Source organism: Lissotriton helveticus, chromosome 9, assembly GCF_964261635.1.
Source record: "Lissotriton helveticus chromosome 9, aLisHel1.1, whole genome shotgun sequence".
Classification (NCBI taxonomy): Eukaryota; Metazoa; Chordata; class Amphibia; order Caudata; family Salamandridae; genus Lissotriton; species Lissotriton helveticus.
The window spans coordinates 481102073-481122566 of NC_136070.1; the positions used below are offsets into that span (position 1 = coordinate 481102073).

The 20494-nt window shown below is 42.5% G+C and overlaps 1 protein-coding gene across 1 annotated transcript in view; it reads right to left on the minus strand.

Annotated features, from left to right (window-relative positions):
* The window catches only part of MTHFD1 (methylenetetrahydrofolate dehydrogenase, cyclohydrolase and formyltetrahydrofolate synthetase 1), a 349963-nt gene that overhangs the window by 158862 nt on the left and 170607 nt on the right, over nt 1-20494 (minus strand). The window contains exons 11-13 of the mRNA XM_078660313.1: nt 6474-6647; nt 6160-6296; nt 3226-3272 (exon numbers count right to left, since the gene is read on the minus strand). Coding sequence (XP_078516439.1) covers nt 3226-3272; nt 6160-6296; nt 6474-6647 — 358 coding nt within the window. The remainder of the gene's footprint in view (nt 1-3225; nt 3273-6159; nt 6297-6473; nt 6648-20494) is intronic.

Consider the following 20494-nt stretch of genomic DNA (forward strand, 5'->3'; position numbering starts at 1 on the left):
CTCTTGGAAGTTGGGATTAGGGATAGGGCCTTGGATTGGATCCAGTCCTTCCAGGTCTCAGTACCACCTTTCCATTTCCAGGAATTTGCCCTGCACCTGCCGAGACAATCGCATACATTTGTGACTATGTCCAGTGTAGAGACGCAAATGTGGTCGCTTTTCCATAAGACATGTGCCACCATGCTGGCATTTTAAATAATCACTAGTCTAAATCTCTCAATGAATTAGTTTTTCTTTTTTCACATATCCGCACTGTAGAATGTTATGGGTGTTTTAGGTTTGTGTGATGTAAGCAAACCTGTTTAGGGACTTATGGCAAGTTATTACTCTTGAATATTGTATTCATGCACAATCGTCTAAAATAAGAATACGAACACTGTGCAAAGACCACACTGAGATATATATCGATGTCCAATATTGGAATATACAAGTTCTCTTAAATATCTCTGATTAAAAAGACTAGTATCGATTTGAAAAAGCGATTTTCAATAAAGTAAGAGTTGTAGTATGCTGATACGTCTAAATGTCAGTTTCAACAATGTTACATTATTTTCTGTTTCACTATAGATTGAGACAGAAGGATACTATTGCGGAAAACATTGAGAGCGAACAGCATTTTTGGAGAATACTTATCTCTGCTCTGTGGCAGGCACGGTATGTAGTTTATAAGTAATATAGGTATACATACCATAAAACCTTAGAAGTTGCTAAGAGTTAAGAATCTATGTAAGAATAGAAAAGAATGATACATGTGATTTTCAATTTGTTTTAGATTTTACCAGTGATAGGAACGCGCTAATCAAACTATCGGGCGATTTCTGGAGCAAGATTCATCAGAAATTACTATAAAGGATTGTAAATAAAGGTACTTAAGATCTGCGAGTTCTTATCTTGTAGTCTACTTGACCTAATTGACTTTTTTGTTATGCACTGAAATCATTGTGAAACTCTGATGCCTTGCATGCATTTTAACTTGTCCGGATATTTCTCTTACACAGTTTTAAAAAAAAAATCAAACTATTAGGAATTTCTAATGGATGTAATACTATTCCGTTTTTAGTAAAAACATATGCTATGTGAAATTAATGTGAAATTCTGATGCTATGTATGTATTTCAATTTGCTCAGAAAAGGTCAACATAAAGAGTTATACTTGATGAGTTTCTTTTGGTCATTGTATTTTTCCTTGTTTTTTTTAGTGTTTCTTTACTATCCTGATTTATGATAAACTATTCAAAGCTAAATCCCCGTGAACTCTAACATTAAGCTAATTTCTGGTAAATCCAATATATAACAGCTTCGATACAAAATAATGTTTATTGCATATAGGTCTCCCTAATATGCTCTTATCTCCCCATAGCTCTTATTGCTTTGCTGATATAAACAAACTTCTCTAGATAGGACTATTCTCCTGTTTACTTTAGGTTTTTAAACTGTTTGAATTTGATATACTAATTAAACGCTATATAAATTATATTTCCTGTACAAAAACCATTGTATAACATTAGTCTCATTATTGTATATTTTTATAGCCTTGAAGAAGTCTCGTGGAGACGAAACGCGCCGCGTCGGCTATGATCATGTATCTTGTTTTTAATAATTGAATGAAAATTTCATCTATCAAATAAAGAAAGAAGAAAACTTTTTGGACAAAACAAAGTCTTCAGCAAACTTATTGGGTTTTGGGAGTGTATCTATTATGATTGTGATTGACACTAGACTGCAATTTTAAAAATTGTATCATATCATTCTTTATTACTATAAATATACTGGTATGTGCTGAGCACCTTTTGTTTGTGGTATTAATTTTGGTTTTCCAAAATATCAAGGGAGCGAGGGAGGTCAGGTTCCCAGCTTGCGCACTACCGCCGTTTGACCTATATTACCTAGAACATTAGTAAAACCAGTGCAGGTCTAGAGTGCTTTGACCTTTTATCTTGTGTTCACAACTAATTTAATTGTGCCTCGTGACCTGGCCTGCCTTTCCCCTTAGCTGCTGGCTTTGGCAACAGGCACTGTAACGTCAGAACTCAACTGTATTAACTTATTACAGTTCAGTTCTGATGTGATTTTGTTATAATTGGCGCTGGGATGCTTCACAAGTAACGGATTATAATGAGATTTGAGAACTGTTTTTATACTGGGATTGCAGAATACTATATATTATAAAGAGATATGATGTGGTGCAAGTGTAAGATTCATGTCATTAGTGCAGTAGCCGTGCTGAATACAGATTTGACAAGGGCCCAAAAGTCTGGAACTAAAGTGAGTGGCATGTTGTGGTAGTAAGTGCCACACAAATACTTGGATTATACTGCCAACATTGGGGGCAGGGTTAAAGGTTTAATTTGCCAAAAGGAGTAGTTTGTAAAGCAGCTTATACTGTATTGTTGCTGATGTTTTAGATTTTTGTGGAGCATTGCAATCCTCAGGGAGGCACAAGAGCAGCTCATGTCAATGGGCGGCAAAGTATGGGCCTGAGTCAAGAGAAGGGACTATGCTTGCGAGACCAAAGTCAGAACACAGTTCAGAGTCACACTAAAGACAGGAGGTAAGCAGTTTCTTCAGCCCAACAGGAATAACTTCATTTTAATTGCTCTATCGGTCAGTAATTAGCTGGACATTATGCCTTAAAATGGATATAACCAGGCTTTTAAGTGTATTGTAAGGAAGACAGAGGACTAAAGTTGGCAGGTGCTTTTGTCTTCTTGATGTACTGGAGAACATGAACACCCCAGGGCTAGGGGAGGAGAAAGCTCAGTAAACCATTACACTGCATCAATTAGGACCTGAATCATTACTGGGGACAAGAGTGAGCTACACATGAACACATTTTTCATGTAGTTGCCTTACATATATCTCATGTAGGCACACAGATGGAAAGAGCTGATGATTCCTCATCAGAGCTTATGAATCGTGGGGTGTCGTCTTCAAGAAAAGGTGTTTTTAAAAGAAATATATATTTTTTTTTTACAAATCTACAAATCAACAGTTGCAGGCAAACAGAGCAAATGTGTGCAAAGATGAGCTACCTAGACTAACATCATTTACTTATGGGGAACTGTTCATGAATTGTAAAGCACACAACTGAATATAGTAGAATTGCTACAGGACCTGTGCAGTACAATAAAAACACACATTCACACATATGTTCCTTTGAATAAAGACATTTCAGGAATGACATGGTGTGGCTATTCCAGTAGATCTGGAAATAAATTTACTTTACCTCTTCCATTGGGATAACCTGAGAATAGCCACCTCCAGCAGCACCACCTACAAAGAGGCAGACATAATAATTAGTTAAATTAAATTGCAGCCACTATGGAAAGAAAATAATGAAATGTGGCAGTAAAGACTCCTTTGTAGAGTAGAAATAAATCCTCTTGTAGAAGTGCAATGATCGGAGAATCTATCATTGCTTTGTTCTGAAGTGCATTTATATAGCCCTTACAACCCTTGATGAGGCGTGTAAGTTCTTGACGACATACAGCATGCTGTTCCAGAACCCAAGGTTAGTGGTTGGTCCAGTGCTTAGTGTGATTAGTCTTGTGCTCCCAAGGAAACATTCCATGTGTCCCTACAGTTTTTCTGTGGCAGATTAACTTAACAGGAGGTAGATGTGATCATTAGTGACAAGGGAGGTCTGGAGGTGTATGAGTTTAATTCTTATGGGTGGCAGGATTAATAGAAGAGTTAGAGGAGATTCGAATTTGGTAGGTTGCATGGGTAGGCGTTTCAAAGAAGAACAGGTTGTGATCTTTGAAATGAGGTGTAAGCAGATGACTTACTGTTTTAGAAACGTTGTTTGGTCTTTTCTAAAACCGTAACTATAAGCGGAGTGTCATCAGCGTAAGAGACCAGGTTGAAACCGGAGTGTCTTAGTAGGTTTTCCAGGGGGGAGACATATATATATTAACGAATGGGGCTAAGTAAACAGCCCCAAGACATTCCACAGTAAAAGAAGGAATTGGAAAAATGCCGGGAAAGTTAAGGAATTCCCCTAGTATGGGATTGTTCTCTGCCTTTACAACATAGACGTTTTCAGGAACGAAGCATTATAACAACTTGTTAGCAAAAGTAATCGAACAATAAATTAAAATACACCTAAATTCATCAATCTTTATATAATGGGGTCAGGAAGAATGATGACAGGGCCAAAAAGACCATTCAGAGCAAGGAAAGCAGCACAGGTTGCATTTTTCTAGCATCTTGAAACCTTTGGCATGACATTTAGGTGCTTTTTTCCTGGCAGGACAGGACAAGCAATGAAGGGCAAAGGGAAGAAGAGGGGGGTGAACTAGGCAAGTACCAACCAGGGAGGGTAAGGGGCACACCAGACATGCAGCAACACAGGATTGGGATGTGGGGGCAGGGCAGAAAGCAACAATGCAGAGGGGGAAGTGAGGAAGGGGATACAAGTAAAGAGAAAACAAGTACCTCTGAAAGCTGCAAGCAGTAGATGGATAAGAGCAAAGGAAGCAGTACTTGGGTCATGCTCCAATGTAGAGACATACACATGAGGAGGCAGTGAGGTCGGCACTCGCTAACCAAAGAGAAGCAAAGAAATGAAAGAAATGATGAAGGCAACCAAAGGTAAGCAACGGTCTGACTCTAAGCCCCTGGCACGTAAACAAATTGTCTTGCATGCGACAGCGCATGCGCTGTTTCAGGTGAGTAGGTCGTGGCAAACTATCAAAGAGGTGAAAGTGCCCCCCAAACATTCTGAGGAGCATAAAACAACCAACAGTGCCCCCAAAAGATTTAGGTGGGCAAGGGTGAGGCAGGAGGGTGTTTAAAGAGAGGGCCATAAAGTGTCCTGCCTGAGGGGAAGCAGCCTTTAACACGCAGGACTATTTAAGGGTGGGTTATTTTAGAGTTTGAGGGTGGGAAGAAGTAAAGGGAAATAAAAGGGATTTGAGTGGGTAAAGGTAAAGAGAGATAAGTGTAATTTTAGGGTTCAGATGTGGGTATAGGAAGGTAAGAGTTATTTTATGGTTCAGATGTAGGTAGAGATAAAGGGAGGTAAGGGTGATAGTGTTTAGGGTGGGTAAAGGTAAGGATGATTTTCAGGTGTAGGGCTGGGTAGAGAAAAAGGGAGGTAAGGGTGATTTTAGTGTTTAGGGTGGGTAGAGGTAAACGTAAAGATGGTTTTAGGGTTCAGGGCATGGTAGAGCTAAAGGGAGGTAAAGTACATTTTAGGGTTCAGCGGTGGGGAGAGGTAAAGGAAGGTAAAGGTGATTTTAAGGTTCAGGGTGGGTAGTTAAGGAAGTTAAGGGTGATTTTAGCGTTCGGGGTGGGTAGAGGTGAAAAGACCTAATGGTTACTTTAGGGTTCTGTGGTGGATAGAAGTAAAGGGCGGTAAGGGTGAATTTAGGGTTCAGGGTGGGTAGAGGTAATAGGCAGTAAAAGGGTGATTAAACATTTTAGTGTGGGTCGAGGTAAAAGGAGTAAGGGTGATTTTAGGGTCTGGGGATGGGCGGAGGTAAGGGTGATTTTAGCGGTCTGTAGCGATAAGGGGAGGCATGGGTGAATCATGAACCTTTTGAAAAGTGTTTTTAATGATGAATAAAACTTCCTCTAAATTATATGAGAGAACCAACAAATAAGTAAATGTGACACAGCTTCAAATGTTAATTCAGAAAAAAACGGTGTATGGTAACAGTATTAAACAAAGGGGGCGGTTTACAGCTTCATCGTCAATAAAAGAGACAGGCGACAGACATTTATGTTCCTGAAATGTGTTATATGTGAGAAAGGTTCATTATTGCTACTTGGTCCCATTTAGCAATTGAAAAAAAAATTACCACAATCAGAGCACACAACGCGCAGAAGGACAATATTCAAAAACAGGTATCGTGCTCCAGGGAAGAAAACAAACATGTGGAGGCAAAGTGAAGCCTGAGCGAAGCAGACTGGTGCACACTCGCTCACCAATGAAAAGGATGAAAATAGTTGTAATAATGAAGCTAACCAATGGTAAGTAACGTTCGGGCTAAGGAGATCTTCGCAAGCAAGAGTGCATGCACAGTCTTAGGTGAGACCTAAAAAATCACATTCACAAACACCTGTCATCACAGCACATCCTAAGCATGAAGTAACAGTTCAGGTAGTCAAACTAGCTTCTCTTCTAACCAAACAATTAATCACATGGCAAACCTACCTTTTATTCCAAATGTAGGGCCTTGAGATGGCTGTCGCACACAGGCAAAGACATTCAGTTTAAGGTGGGCTCCCAGTGCCTGGACCAGCCCTACAGTGGTGGTGCTCTTCCCTTCTCCTAGGGGTGTTGGGGTTATGCTTAAAGGAACAAGAAGTACAGGCTTTAATGATCCAGTCACATGATTTGTACTAGCAAAACCAAGCTGAGTGATTGAACGAAAAGGTTTTCCAATGTTTTCAAGACCGGTATAAATGGTTTATGCAAGGCATAACCATACACTACTTTTAGACATTTTTAGACATGTGAGAGCTTACCCAGTAACAACTACATATTTTCCATCCTGCTGGTCCTTCAGACGGTGTATTGTAGCCAATCGGATCTTTGCTTTCGTTTGACCATACAACTCTACTTCTTCTGAGAGTAAACCGATTTCTGCAGCCAGCTGTCCGATGGGTTTTGGTACACAAGACCGTGAGATGTCAATGTCACTTGAAAAAAGGAAAGAGTAAAGCATGCAATATAAATGTGGTGTGAACCCTCATTTATTGCCCCATCTTACACATCAATGATGACACCCGAGAGCTCCAGGCCTTCAAGTGCCCTCACTTATATAGGATTCAGATTCTATCCTATGCTCGTCATCTCTAAAGACTCAGGACTGACTGCCTTGGATGAAGTCATGAACAGTATGGGAAAATATGCTTTGGGGATGAAAGGATGAGCATTCCTTTTTCTCAAAAAACCTCAACTAACAATCCTGTAATTGCTGTGCCGATTAAACATCACAGGGGAGGGGGGGTGGGGGGGCTGTTCAAATAAAAAGAAAAGTATGAATGTAAGGTATTGGTATTTCAGGGAATTCGTATGGACACCCTTTTGAAGCTGAGGTGTAAAGCAAGCTGACATATGAATAAAATACCTAAACCTCTGGGTACCAGTGTATTGGACTTGGCCCTTCTGGCAGGTTCACCCCTAAACTTTTTGCTTTGGTATGTGACTTGGTGTTAATTATTCTTGGCTTCTGCGCACTTTACCACTGTGTCCCAGTGTAAAGTGCGTGCGTGTGGTGAGATTGGCCTGCCCTCCCATAGGAATGCATGGGGAATGTGAGTGTCCATGGTAGTTCCTGATGCGTGGGGAGTGCAGGGTCGAGTTTGGTATGTGCGCACTCGTGTGATTAAATGCTGCGCGATGATGTGTGCGGCGTTATTGTGTCTAGTGTGGAAGTGCCCCTTCTAGAAGTTGGCATGTCTGTGTAATAAAGGTGAAAAGACTGTCTGGCTTGTGATTGGCTGGAGCTGGCTGGTGTGCCTGGCTCCAGGAGTCAAGATGGTCTGCCCTGGTGGTGAATAGAGAGATTGACAACCAGATGGGTGGAAGGAGTGCACCTGGGACCTGAATAGGGCTAGGCTTTCCCTACACAATGCTGGCTCCGCCCCCTGTGGTGCTTCTGATATCCCTAGCCTGGCCAGTGAATGGGGAGGGGGCTGAGCACACCAGAGTGCTCCAAAACCAGCTGCGACTGGTTTTTCCCCACCCTGCAACCCAAAGACAAAGGATTTATGTGTATAAAAAGGGGCTGTGACCAATTGGAAAATGATCTTCCTGATCCTAACTTGAGGGGGGCCTGCTGCTGCTGGGCGCCAGGAGGACCGCCACTGGGGACTGCCTCCCTGCCTGGAGGGCCCTGTGAGCTGGCCCCTAGGCCCAGCCTTTGCCCCCCCCCCTGTCTTTCTAAAAGAGCTTTGCCTGGACTTTTGGGATTCCTGCCTGCCAGCCCCTGGGAAGCACCGGCCTCCCCCTTCTGAGAATAGCGCATTTGCGCTGCTGGAGCAGTGATCCCTGCCCTGAGGGATTCCCCGGCGTGGGGATCCCACTGCCTGCCTGATTTACGGCGCGGGAGCCTACCCCGCTTATCAGCCGTTGTCTCCCCCGAGCGGGAGCCCACACCGTGTTGTGCCGCTTTTTCGTGGCTGCCCCACGCCACATTTCTGCCGTACTTTTAATCTTTAACAGGAGCCTATCCCGCTGTTGTGACCTTAGAGGGGACCCCCCCGACGTGGGGATCCCCCCCGGTGACCCGAGAAGGAAGCAGGAGCCCACCCTGCATTGAGGCCGATTCCCGGAGAAGGGTCGCCGCCGCACTGCCCGTGGCGACCCGGAAGTGACCCTGCCTGGGGGCGGAGCTACGCGCCCTCCAGGCCGGCCGTCGTCACGAGAGAGGAAGTGGCCGGTGAGAGGGAGTACAGGAGCCTACCCCGCCTCCCAGGATGTCCCGGTGCCGAAGGAGAGGTGCAGCCGCCAGCGGGGCTCCAGTGAGGGAGAGCCCCGCCCGCTGCACCCGTGAAGCTGCCAAGGCTCCCGCAAGCAGTCGAGAGCTCCGGCCGCCAGAAGAGATAGCCAGCGTCCCCCGCCGCCTCCAGGGAGCAGACCGGTAAGGAGGGGCCTCGGGGTTGTTCTGGCTGGTTCCTTGAGCGGCCCAACTTGATAGCGGGCCGCTCCGACGTCCAGGTGCACATTTGGTTTTAAGGCTCACGAGTCCCCCGAGCGGGACTCCAACGAAGGGGGCATGTCTTCAGAGCCCACGAGAGGCTCCTGGGGGCATTGTTGCGAGCCCACGAGGCTCCAGGGGGTCAGTATTTCACGAGTCCCCAGATCGGGACTCCAACGCACACAGGGGCATTTGTGTACTTAGAGCCTGCGGGCTGCAACGCTGATTGGAGGGCACATTTTATTTTAGAGCCCCGTGGCTCCAACATCTTTGGGGGCATTTCAGAGGGTAGAGCGACCCGATTGGCAGCGGGCCGCTCCCCCAGTGTGGGGCACAGTTATTTCAGAGCCCACAAGGCTCCCACGTTGTTTTGGGCACTACTGCTTAATTTGAGACCCCCACAGGAGAGTCAGGAGGCACGCTGGTGCCAGGCTCGAGTTCCCAGCTTCCCAGCACTTAGTGGGCAGCTGCTACGTTTAGGCCCAGAACTCTTGCGCATTCCTCTTTGGCTGCCTGCGCAGCCAGCCCAGACATTCTGGACATTGGGCCTGTAAGCCCCTGAGAGGCCAGTTGGCCTGGGGTCAGTTCTGTGATTATCTGCCTAATGTGATTTCTGCCTCATGTGTAATGCCTTTATGCCTATACCTCTACATGTATTTTTATGCTTAGGAGGTTGTTTTTCATAGTATAGGTTATACCAGTGCGTTCATGGTTCCCTGCATGATATATGCCTAAGGTGTTTAGGATTGAGTAGGGTGTACTTACCTTTTACCAGTGGTTACTGGTTGTGGCTACATTTGCTATTTGGCGCTACAATTATTCTATGTTCTAAGTGCTATTCCTACAAAGTGCTATTTCTACAAGGTGCTAGTTCTACCAAGTGCTTATTCCTGACAGTGGTCCACGTGGCCCTATCCCATGTATATAATCCCCTGTAAATTCCGCCCGTGCCAGTGGCACAGTGTAAATTGTGTGTTTATTATCTAATGTGTTTGGTATAATACAAAGGCTATTTTTATATATAATCTTGTGTGAAGTTTCTTTTGTGGTGGGCCTTGTGTGTTGTTGTTGGGTGCGCGCGCAACCGCTTTACACATCGCCTTCGGGATAAGCCTGACTGCTCGTGCCAAGCTACCAAGGGGGTGAGCAGGGGTTATCTTGGCGGTGACTTCCTTGCCCTGACTAGAGTGGTGGTTGTTGCCTGGCTTTGGCGCAAGCCTTAGCCAACCAGAAATCGCCATTTCTAACACAGAGCATATGAAAACAAGAATAAAAGTGAATCTACAGCTGGACTTAAAAACACACAGACATGGAGAGATTGTTAGATTTCTCCCACTGAGGCAAAATCAACTCAATCTAAAGCAGAATATAGACTATAAACAAAAAAAATACATGTTTCATTATAAGCTATTACATTTTTTGCTGGTAAGTAAAGAAAAATAATGTTTATACAAATAGATGAGCTAGCAAGAACGTTAATAGGGGAAAGTAAATACAAAGTAATTGTGAAAATGAACTGCAGACACACCACAGATTTAATAGGGGCTTACTTTACAGTCACAATTATAAAAAAACACACACACACACATTTGCCAAACAGTAATCTGGTTTAGGAATAGAACATGAAGAGTGGCCTCTTTGGTTCTTAGTCTGTGGCCCGAGGACTCTTGGGTGTCCGCAAGGTCTACGCAGGAGTCCGCATCTGTTTTTCCCAATTAAATAATATTAAAATTAATGAATTCAAATAAAGTATACACAATTAAAGAAGCCACATTTATCATTTGAAAACGTTCTATATTTGATTGTGTATTAAAGAAAATGATTTCAATATTTGACCATGTGTTTGGTGTATAATTGTTTTTGTATTTTTGTGTATTGTTTAGGTAATAGAAATTGCTGAGACCGGGGTTCCCAGCGTCCAATAAGTACTTAAAGCCTGATTCTGATGCGGTTAGGAAGGCCTGTTAACGGCATTTGCTCCATCCAAATCGGATCGAGCATGTGTCTTCCCAACCGACTCGGAAAGGTTTCCAACTGACTGAGTATGATGCGAGTTAGGCGTTAGGAATATCCCAATCCAAACCCAACGGCATTTGGAATGACCGAGCCGTAGGGAGCAGAATTGTACGTCTCTACTGGCGGCATTTCCAAACGACCGAGAATAATGCTGGATTTGGACAGCCTTTCCAAATTGTGCTGTCCGACTCAAATCAGCAGCTGGAATCAAACTTTGGGTGCCCGTAGTGGACCCCCCTGCACCTGGAGCCTTCCCAATCGGGCCTGTGGGCGTACCCATGGGTCTTCCCTTACCAGCCATGCAGTGTGGGAGGCACCAGGGGGTGCCAACCACAGGGTGCCCGATTTTCCCCAGCCACCCCTTTCTTCAATGGGAGCCTATGCATTGGGTCGGAACAAAGGCTCCCATTGAAGTCAATGGGAGTCCAACCAAATTGTATCTGGAAGCATGCGGATGCATCGTACTCGGTCGGTTGGACTCTCCCGATCCGATTGGAAACCATTCCCAAAGCCATTCGGTTGGGAAGCTTTCCAAACCGCATCAGAATCTGGCCCTTAGAGGGGGTCTCCAGATTACAGTGATGGAGCAGATTTCATATGGAGTCAGGCATTGCTTTATATTTCTGCTTCAGACAGACTGCATTTAAATTGACACGCGCATTTTGGTGCAAGTTAAAACACATGGCACATGAAGGCATGAAATGAGGCCTAGTCAGTCTGAAATGATTGTGCTGAATTAACATGTGTTTTTGCAGTGTTGAGAAAAACTTGTGATTTAAGTGGCTTTTTTTAGCTTTGAGGATAACCATAGAATGTGTTCTCTCTTCCCAGCTGATTTTTTCTTGCAATCTACATTCACTATTCCTGTCTTAAGAGACATTGGCTTTGTTGCATATTTGGATAAACATGTTCAGTTTATAACACCGCTTTTTATAATGTGTGTTAATTAACAATGCACCATACACTACACGTGGGGCAAAACGCTTTTTTTGCATGAAAAGCTATCTAAAACATTAAAGCATGTTGCTGTGAGTATGTATTCATTTTTTTCTGCATGTTGTGCACAAACAATAAGAAAAGCTGCTTTAAACTAATAGCTTTTCTATGTAATCATTTATAAAGGGTATTAGTATGGGGTGGATAAACATAATGGGTTTATTTACATAAAGTTAATACTCTTTTGTGTTTGTTTTGTTTTTGGGCCTAAGATAAAATGGTTGCCTGTGAATCCAGCAAGGCTGTGAATTGCATTAAAAAGAAGAGAGCATGCGCAGATTATACCAGCTTGCCTCAAGACACGAAGGAGTCAAGGCCACTGTGAACTGTCCATTCTTGTTATTGTGCCAATGTACTAGTGTTAGGTAAAATATCCTTCCTGCCTGCGATGTGACAGGAAGGAGGAAAATAGAATGAAACATTTTTCCTAGTAAATGTTGCTAAAACATATAAATATATTAATCATTAATGCTTCTTTTGTTAAAACCGGTATGGTTCGGAATTTGCAATGAGATCAGAATAGTGAGACCCTCTTGCCATCTTGGCTAACCAATAAGGTACAAGCTTTACTGAAAATGCAACATTTTGTGTAGTCTTCCAAGAATTCGAGTATAATGACCTCTTTGGAGGCGTGGTTGGCTCTTTGGCTTTAGGCTCTTAGGCTTTAGGGGGGCGTGTGAGCTCTTGAGAGAACAGATTAGACCAGACATCATATGGGTTAGGTACGAGAAACGTCGCGAGAGATATTGCTGCAGCCTGGGAGGAGATTGCGTCCGAGGAGAGACAGAAGGGGTTTCTTTGCTCATATTTTTTTTTTCAGAGAAGCCCTTGCATGTCATATTTTTAGCAATTGTTTTTTTTTCATTTGTCACCCCGAGTGGGATGGGTATGCTCAGACGTGAGTCCCATGCTCTCCACACCACTGGAGTCAAGCTATCCAGGCTGATGAAGGCTGATAGCCAGAAACCGATCCTTGGATGCTTGATTTCGGTCCAGGAAAGACATGGCTTGGCAGTTCGGGCTGGACTGTTCCCATGAGGCACAGGGTCAAGGCTGATTTGCATATAGCCATGTCTGACCTAGGGTGGTGTGGAGTGCAAAAAAACGATGGATTTAGGCCCAGATCTTTGTACTGGGGTGAATGTATGACATTGTTCTGCATTCTGTTCATCAATTGTTGTTTTTTCATTTGTCACCCCGAGTGGGATGGGTATGCTCAGACGTGAGTCCCATGCTCTCCACACCACTGGAGTCAAGCTATCCAGGCTGATGAAGGCTGATAGCCAGAAACCGGTCCTTGGATGCTTGATTCCGGTCCAGGAAAGACAAGGCTTGGCAGTTCGGGCTGGACTGTTCCCATGAGGCACAGGGTCAAGGCCGATTTGCATATAGCCATGTCTGACCTAGGGTGGTGTGGGTGGAGTGCAAAAAAACGATGGTTTTAGGCCCAGATCTCTGTACTGGGGTGAATGTATGACATTGTTCTGCATTCTGTCCATCAATTGTTGTTTTTTCATATTTTTAGCAAGGCACATTACATTCCTCTGAATACTTGGGAAGGAGGGGCATTTTCAAGGAGCAGCCTTTCTGTCAGATGATGGAGCGGGAGAGAGACAGATTGAGCATCACCAGAGCAGAGAGTGCAGCTGATTAGAATAGGTTTAGATGCTAAAATTCTAAGTTTATGCTTTGACTAATTAATTAGTTTTGAAAAGATGTTTGTCTTATGCATCTATTTCTCTTAATGGGAGATTTTTGCAAATTATTAATTATTGATTAACCTTGCAAGACTCTTTTTTCCTAGAAACTCTTTAAGAGTTTTGACTAACATTTGTGCCACATTTTCTTTTTTACATGTGATGCTTATATGCAGACTATAATATGTTCTGTATTAATGCTATGTTTCCTGTTTTCAAAATTCTGTAACCTAATTGCTATTTGAATAATGAATAACGGGTTAGAGAAAACCTTAATTTTTGACTAGAAAAAAAACCCTTTAAAATACCCACCAACTCTCTTTATTGGCTTAAATAATATAATTGCACTTTTGACTGTGCATGTTTATGTAAAGTCTCCTGAAGGTATAATTAATGCTATTTTTCCTGTTTTCAAAATTCTGTAACCTAATTGCTATTTGAATAATGAATAACGGGTTAGAGAAAACCTTAGTTTTTGACTAGAAAAAAAACCCTTTAAAATACCCACCAACTCTCTTTATTGGCTTAAATAATATAATTGCACTTTTGACTGTGCATGTTTATGTAAAGTCTCCTGAAGGTAATACATGGTGTTAAGGGCCCAACACCTTTTTAACAGTAAAATAGAGGTATAGAGGTAGATGAGGTTTTGTATAGAGAAATTACTGTGAAATTACCACTGTATCGCCAGTAATGATTCAGAGATGTCTACATAAGTCAAAAGGTTGTGAACCGCGGACCTAGATGAGTAGGAGAGATGGATACAAAACCAATCACATACATTACCTTGAAGAGCTAAATATAATAAAGGAAGCCACAACAGCAAGACATAAATGAATACAAACAAGGAAGCTTCCACTTCAGTGATACATAAACTTGTATCTATGGAAAACCAACTATCTATGTTAATCTAAAAATATGATAAGGGAAGAATAGTTAAATAAGGGAATGCTGACATAAGATCAAACTTTCACCCTCCAACAACACAGCTGGAGGAACTGAGCAACCTGTCAGCCCTAACACTCCCACAGGTTCCAAAGAGGCCTTCACTGCAACAACAGTACTGGGCCACTAACAGCCTGCTAATTAACCTCACTCCTGATCTGCAGCACAGCAAACCTGTGCTATTCCAGTGCCAACACAGAAAGAATGCTTCAAGTGCACCTCTATCATGATCAACAGGACTTATTATTATTCCAGTGTACTCAGACGAACATGCAGCCCTTCCAATGCACCCTAACCGAGAGAATATACAGCGCAGGGAGCGACGCATTGAGAGAACGCAGCCCACCATGACTAAAGTGTGACTATAGGGAGCTGCCCTCGCTCTCCCGCCAGTTCAAGTTTAGATTTTTTATAAACTCGGTTCCACTTTGGAGAGCAAGGCGCTCTTCCTTAAGTGCACAGAGTAAGTTACACAACAAGGTTGTTTTCCCTCGATCCTGAACATTAGGAGGTAGGGTTAGTAACTTTTTTTAAGGGGCATTCAATAGTGAAGTCCTGAAGAAAGCCGGGCGATTGTACTTAGCTGGCTGAAACATGTCGACATCTCTTACGGAGTGGAGGGGTTGGTAACTCATAACTGGTTTGCCAAACCACCATCCACTGGTCCAGATGTGACCATTTTGTATCCTGGACAGGGTACCCAATATTAAAACTATTAAAGGGACTCCTTGGAGCCAGTTTGAAATCACTATTTCTGCACTCATTTTTCAATTGTGATCCCCACATTACTTGCCACTTTTGTGTTGTATTGTCTTCCCCCTCCCTATTGCTCCACCTACAGCGTTGATCTGCGTGGAGGTGTATTAGCAGCCCAATGATGAAGCATGACACAGATTTCTGTGTGTGAGTGCAGTTTTAACACCCTTGTGTGATTTCCCCAGTTCTTTTACTTTGAGCATTCTTCTATGTAGTGGTTTCATTCCAGTGCTGACACAGAAAGAATGCTTCAAAAGCACCTCTATCATGATCAACAGGACTTATTGTTATTCCAGTGTACTCAGACGAACATGCATCCCTTCCAATGCACCCCAACCCAGAGAATAAAGATTTTTATGATTTACTTAAATAAATAAAAAAGCTTTTGAATTTGTATATGCTTGGAAAGCTAACACGATTTTTGATGAATGCACTCGTTAATTAGTTGTTGTTTTTTTTGCTTTCAGTGAAGTTTGAGTTTTGTCTCATCTTTAGTACTATTCTCCTTGAAGCACAAGTTTGGCATAAGGCAAGCACCATAAAGCCCATGGGTTCTTCATCAGAGACCTGATCACTATGTGATGGCACAAACTGTTGGGATTACTTCATGTGACAATCTAATGTAAAGTCATCTTTGATTTGCCAGGAGAGAAAATGCTGGTCGGCTGGGCATGTTTCATCCTCTTTGCTACCCAAAAGAGTTGAATTGACAAGTGGATGAAATAGTACCATGTGGGTTTGTACATGGTCAACGAGTGAGGAGTAGGAGATCTATTTGACACTTGTTTCAGGGTAGCCTTTCAGGAGAGGCAGGAGGTAACACAGACCACTGGAGTAAATGTGGTGGACGGGTACCCCAAACCTTCACAGGGCCCCTATACAGTGTTGATGGAACAATTTTTAGAGTGAGGTGCTGCCATTTATTTTATATTGCTTAAGTCATAGGGATTGTGAAAGATCTAACCATCATGCAAAAAAGAAAAACTGTAAGAAATGTGCCATGTTTCCTCAGGGGGAGAGTGGTAAGGGGGTGGTATGCAGCCGGTGGTGTTTTGGATCACTGGCAGATAAGTCACTGTCTTTTACAGACAGCACATTTTCAGTTGAAATGGCCACTGAATTTGAATAGACATGCAGATTTACTGGTAAACATATACAGCGCAAAATCGAATGTGTGTGGAAATCGTGTTTCTGTGAATATTTATCACTTTCCCATCTCCAAGAAAAGTTAAGTACACATAATAATCCAGCACTCCAACAAATAGTATGAATTCTTATGACAAACAAATTGTAACAAATTTATCTATAATCGTCCAGATTCCGGCTGAGACGATCCTTGCCCACATGGCGTTGTTACACAAATCTGGACGATTATAGATAAATCCGCACTACACTTTGAAGTCTTTCACAGGAGCAGATTGAAATAAAGTTACCTTATTATTCATATTAAGGATCTATATGGAATCCCTTTGAAATCTTGAACTTTTTCTACATGTTAATAAGAAAATTAGAAGTAGAATCGTTAAAAAGGATATTACAGGAATAATCTCGCCCTGAAGAAGTCCGTAAGGACGAACCGCGTTGGCTACTCCATGTCGTTATTTTTAAAGAAAAGAATACTGAATAAAGAAGTTACACCACGACCTGCTGATTTCTCTCTGAAAATGTGTTTGTCATAAGAATTCATACTATTTGTTGGAGTGCTGGATTATTATGTGTACTTAATTGTTTTTTAAGGAGTGTTCCATAGGGGATGTAAGGGTATTGCATCTCTGATCCTTGGCACCCAAACCCATAACTGATTAGGGGATAGTTGCAGTCATTTATTACCCCATACCCTTTGTGCTTTCATGAATCTCCAAGAAAAGTGTCTAGATTTCTTTTGTTCCTATTAAAATCTGTTTCCATCCCACTTCAGAATTACAAAAAGTGCTTCATTTGCGCTTTCCTAAATGCTGATATAATTTTGAAATATGTATAGTTCATTTCCCCAAATTAAAATGTAGTTGTTAGAAAAAAGCTCACATCCTACAGCCTTTCCCTTCATCTCCTGTACCCCAGCAGGATTGTCACCTCGATCACTTTTACAAAACCCTCTCGCTTTTCAGTCAGATAAATAAAAGTACACTCCAGTTTCTGACTAAGCAACAATTTGTCAGAAGATATAGCCTGATATTCGGCCTTTGTCTTTGAACATGCAGCAAATGTGACAGAATACACACAAACGTTAAAAGCATCTTTACTGCTTATTCACCTTCTGAACTTCAGCATGATTATTTCTGGGGGTGCTGAAGCCAGTGGTCAAAGTGGGAGAAAAAAAGTAGGGGAACTGTGGGCGGAGAATCAGAAGGCGGGAATAACCCATGGATTGGGTTAGTGGGCGGAGTCAAAGGTGTGGCAGAAAGAGCAAAATATACCATTTTTTCTATTTGTTTCCCATTTCACTAACCAGTTTCAGCTTATTAGGTTATTTAATTTAACCAATAAATACACATGTTTAAGGTTTAATATGGGTTATTGCCATTAAACTACAGTCACAAATTAAAAAATGCAGGTATTCCTGATTTATCTAATTTCGTACAGGTACTTGTAGGGCTATGGCCGAAATTTCACTGGAATAACCGAATAAAATTTGTTATTAAAAAATAAATACATTCACAAAGTGGGATACGTTTCCAATCACAGAATGTCCCAAATATTCTTAAAAGTGGAATTGCAAGTCATTTGTCTCCCAGCCATGGAGTTTCTGTCATCAGCACTTCTCCTCCCTTTTTCCACAAAAACAGTTCAAACATGAATGGCAAAATATCCTACTTTGCAAATGTTTTCCACATAATTATGGCTCTGCCATATTTGCCACATCTGCTGCATAATCGGACGATTTAAACCAATAAATTGTTTATAGCTCAAACGAATCAAAAGTTACTAAAAAATGTGACTTGTGCTGCTATGGAGTGGAGGGCCCTTTGCAAAGGTTGACTGGTCACCTTTCTCACTGCTGCAGTTGTATGTTCCACTGGTACTAATAAGGAAAAATCTGTGTAAAAATGTCAAAATAATAAAGTTAAAGAAAATTTACAGCATCACTAATACCAGTGTAGGGGGTCAGAGCACTTTACAACACATATTACACAGAAACAATCAATGAAACGTGTGTAAATCACTGTATAGAAAATGTTACATAAGACAAAGGACTACAAGTTGTAGGAGATCACATGACAACCATACTAGTAGGTAGCAAAGTTTAATAGTGCTTGGTCTGGAGAAACACATACTCAGAATTTAAAATGTAATACCATGGTTGGGGATTTTCTTTAATAATCAGAATTCATTTCTACCCAAATGAACCCTTTTTTGCAACATTAGGATACTCAAAGACTGGGGAAAAAAACAGAACGCTCTCATTTATACCTTGCAGTTTGCATACAGCTCTTACATGACAGTTAATAGCTCACTGGTCTATGTTAGGATTTTAACTTAATAACTGCAAGTAACAATAAGGTCTCTCTGACAAAAGCAGTAACCCATTGACCTATTTACATTATATGCACTTTGTGATCTGCATGGTACATGTTCTTAGCAGCAAGCACATTAACCCTCTGCGCTTCCTTTCCATGAGTCAAAACTTCCACTACACAAAACGCCATCTCTCTCTACTAAGAACATTAATCACTGGAGTTATCATGACATTTTTGTTGTTGCCGAAAATTGTTGGAGGCCAGGAAGGAGGCAGCGAGTGCTTTTAAAACCATAATATAGTTAAAAACACAACGCCCCATCTGAAGTCAGCGCCCGGTGCGGTCGCACTGCCCTAGAACCACCCTGCTCAAGGGTCCTGTGACCTCAGTGACAGAGTCATTGTCACTCCATGGTGTGCTGCTTCATAGGCCTGCCCGCAAGACTGGAGATGAACTTTATGGATTGTGGTGGACAGGCCTTCAAGGTTAACCCACACTTGCCACTGCTAGGGTCCACCTGCTGGTGCTAAGACACCAGGGCTTTAAAGATCTTATGGGGCCTTCTAAGGTCTAGCATGGGAATGTGCTCTCTCAAGGGGAGTGGTCTGGTGGACTGGTCATGAAGGCTGAACCTGGTTCCCCAGTTCCAAATTCAGGAGCTCTGACCATAGTGCCACATCCTCTCCCCCACTGAACACCATACTGCCCCACTGAGAGAAACTTGCCCTGCACGGACCCGCTATAAACACCTGGATGTGACTCAATTCAAATTACGCACTAGACAATAGCAATATGCCGCCTAAAAACAAAATGAACAACATCCTAGAAAAAGCAAACACTCATAGGGAATGCAAGATTAAGTAAAGCATGTGAAATGTAAGCAGGAATAACATTGTTACCTTTTTCCTTTTACACTCATTATTCAGAAATTAGTGAGTGCTTTTGCCTGAAAAGTTAAGGCCATGACTACAGGGCCCATAAGGGACCCATTTCAAAGCCCATTGCTTACGTCCTTGCAAACACGTAAGTAGTATGGTTTAAAAAGACCACATTGGTGAACACACAGCCGCTGCACACATTTTGTTTTCCAATTCACCCATCTAGCAGGTATTTCAGTACCTCCAGGAAAGGTGCACTTTCCCACCCAGGGAAAACAATGTTGTTCAAAGAGAGACGAGAAAACAAAAGTAGTGCTTCACTGGCAAACACTGTAAAGTGGCGCTAATGTGTTTAGGTGTGAATAAATCAAGCTGACCACCTTGCAACCACGCAGTCTTGCTATAGTTAATTAGTTATTTTTCATATTTGGAATGTTTTATTTCTCTCCACCCCGAGGGGAAATTGAAAAATGTCAGAAAAAGACGACGTTTCCAGCAAAAGTGTTTTTCTTTTTTGGATCCGTTACACAGGGGAGCAAATAAACGAAGGGAAGAAAGAGAAGGTAATACTTGTTTCTTGAAGTCTTGGTTTTCACTAAATGAGGAGTAGCAAGACAAAAAGAAAGGGAAGAAGGGGAACAAAAAGAGGGGGGCAGCTGCCAGTTGCAGGAGAACTGGACACTGTCCTGGTCTTCTCTGGGCACGAAGGAAAAGACAGAGTCCTTTTCCTTCTCTGCCCGTCCCCAACAGCCAAGCCTTAACTATCGGCCTTGGCGATTTCTGCCATCCGGGAGGAATGTTTAACATGAGAAAGTAGGGGAATGGAATCTATGACATTAGAGAAGTAGGGGCACGCTGTGCCCTGCTGATCCCGCCCACTTCGACCACTGGCTGCAGCACCCCTACTTCCAGGGCTATGCCCCAATTCAGCAGAAGACCAATGAATATCTGTAAGATATAGAAGGATTCTGCTGAGGGGCACAGCCATTTTGTGTCACGCTACTGAGGAGAGGGGTCCCAGAGCAATTTAGCTTGTGGACGTTTTAGTTTTTTAGGTCGAGCGCGAGGCAGCGCAGGTCTGCGAAACTTCTTGTATAC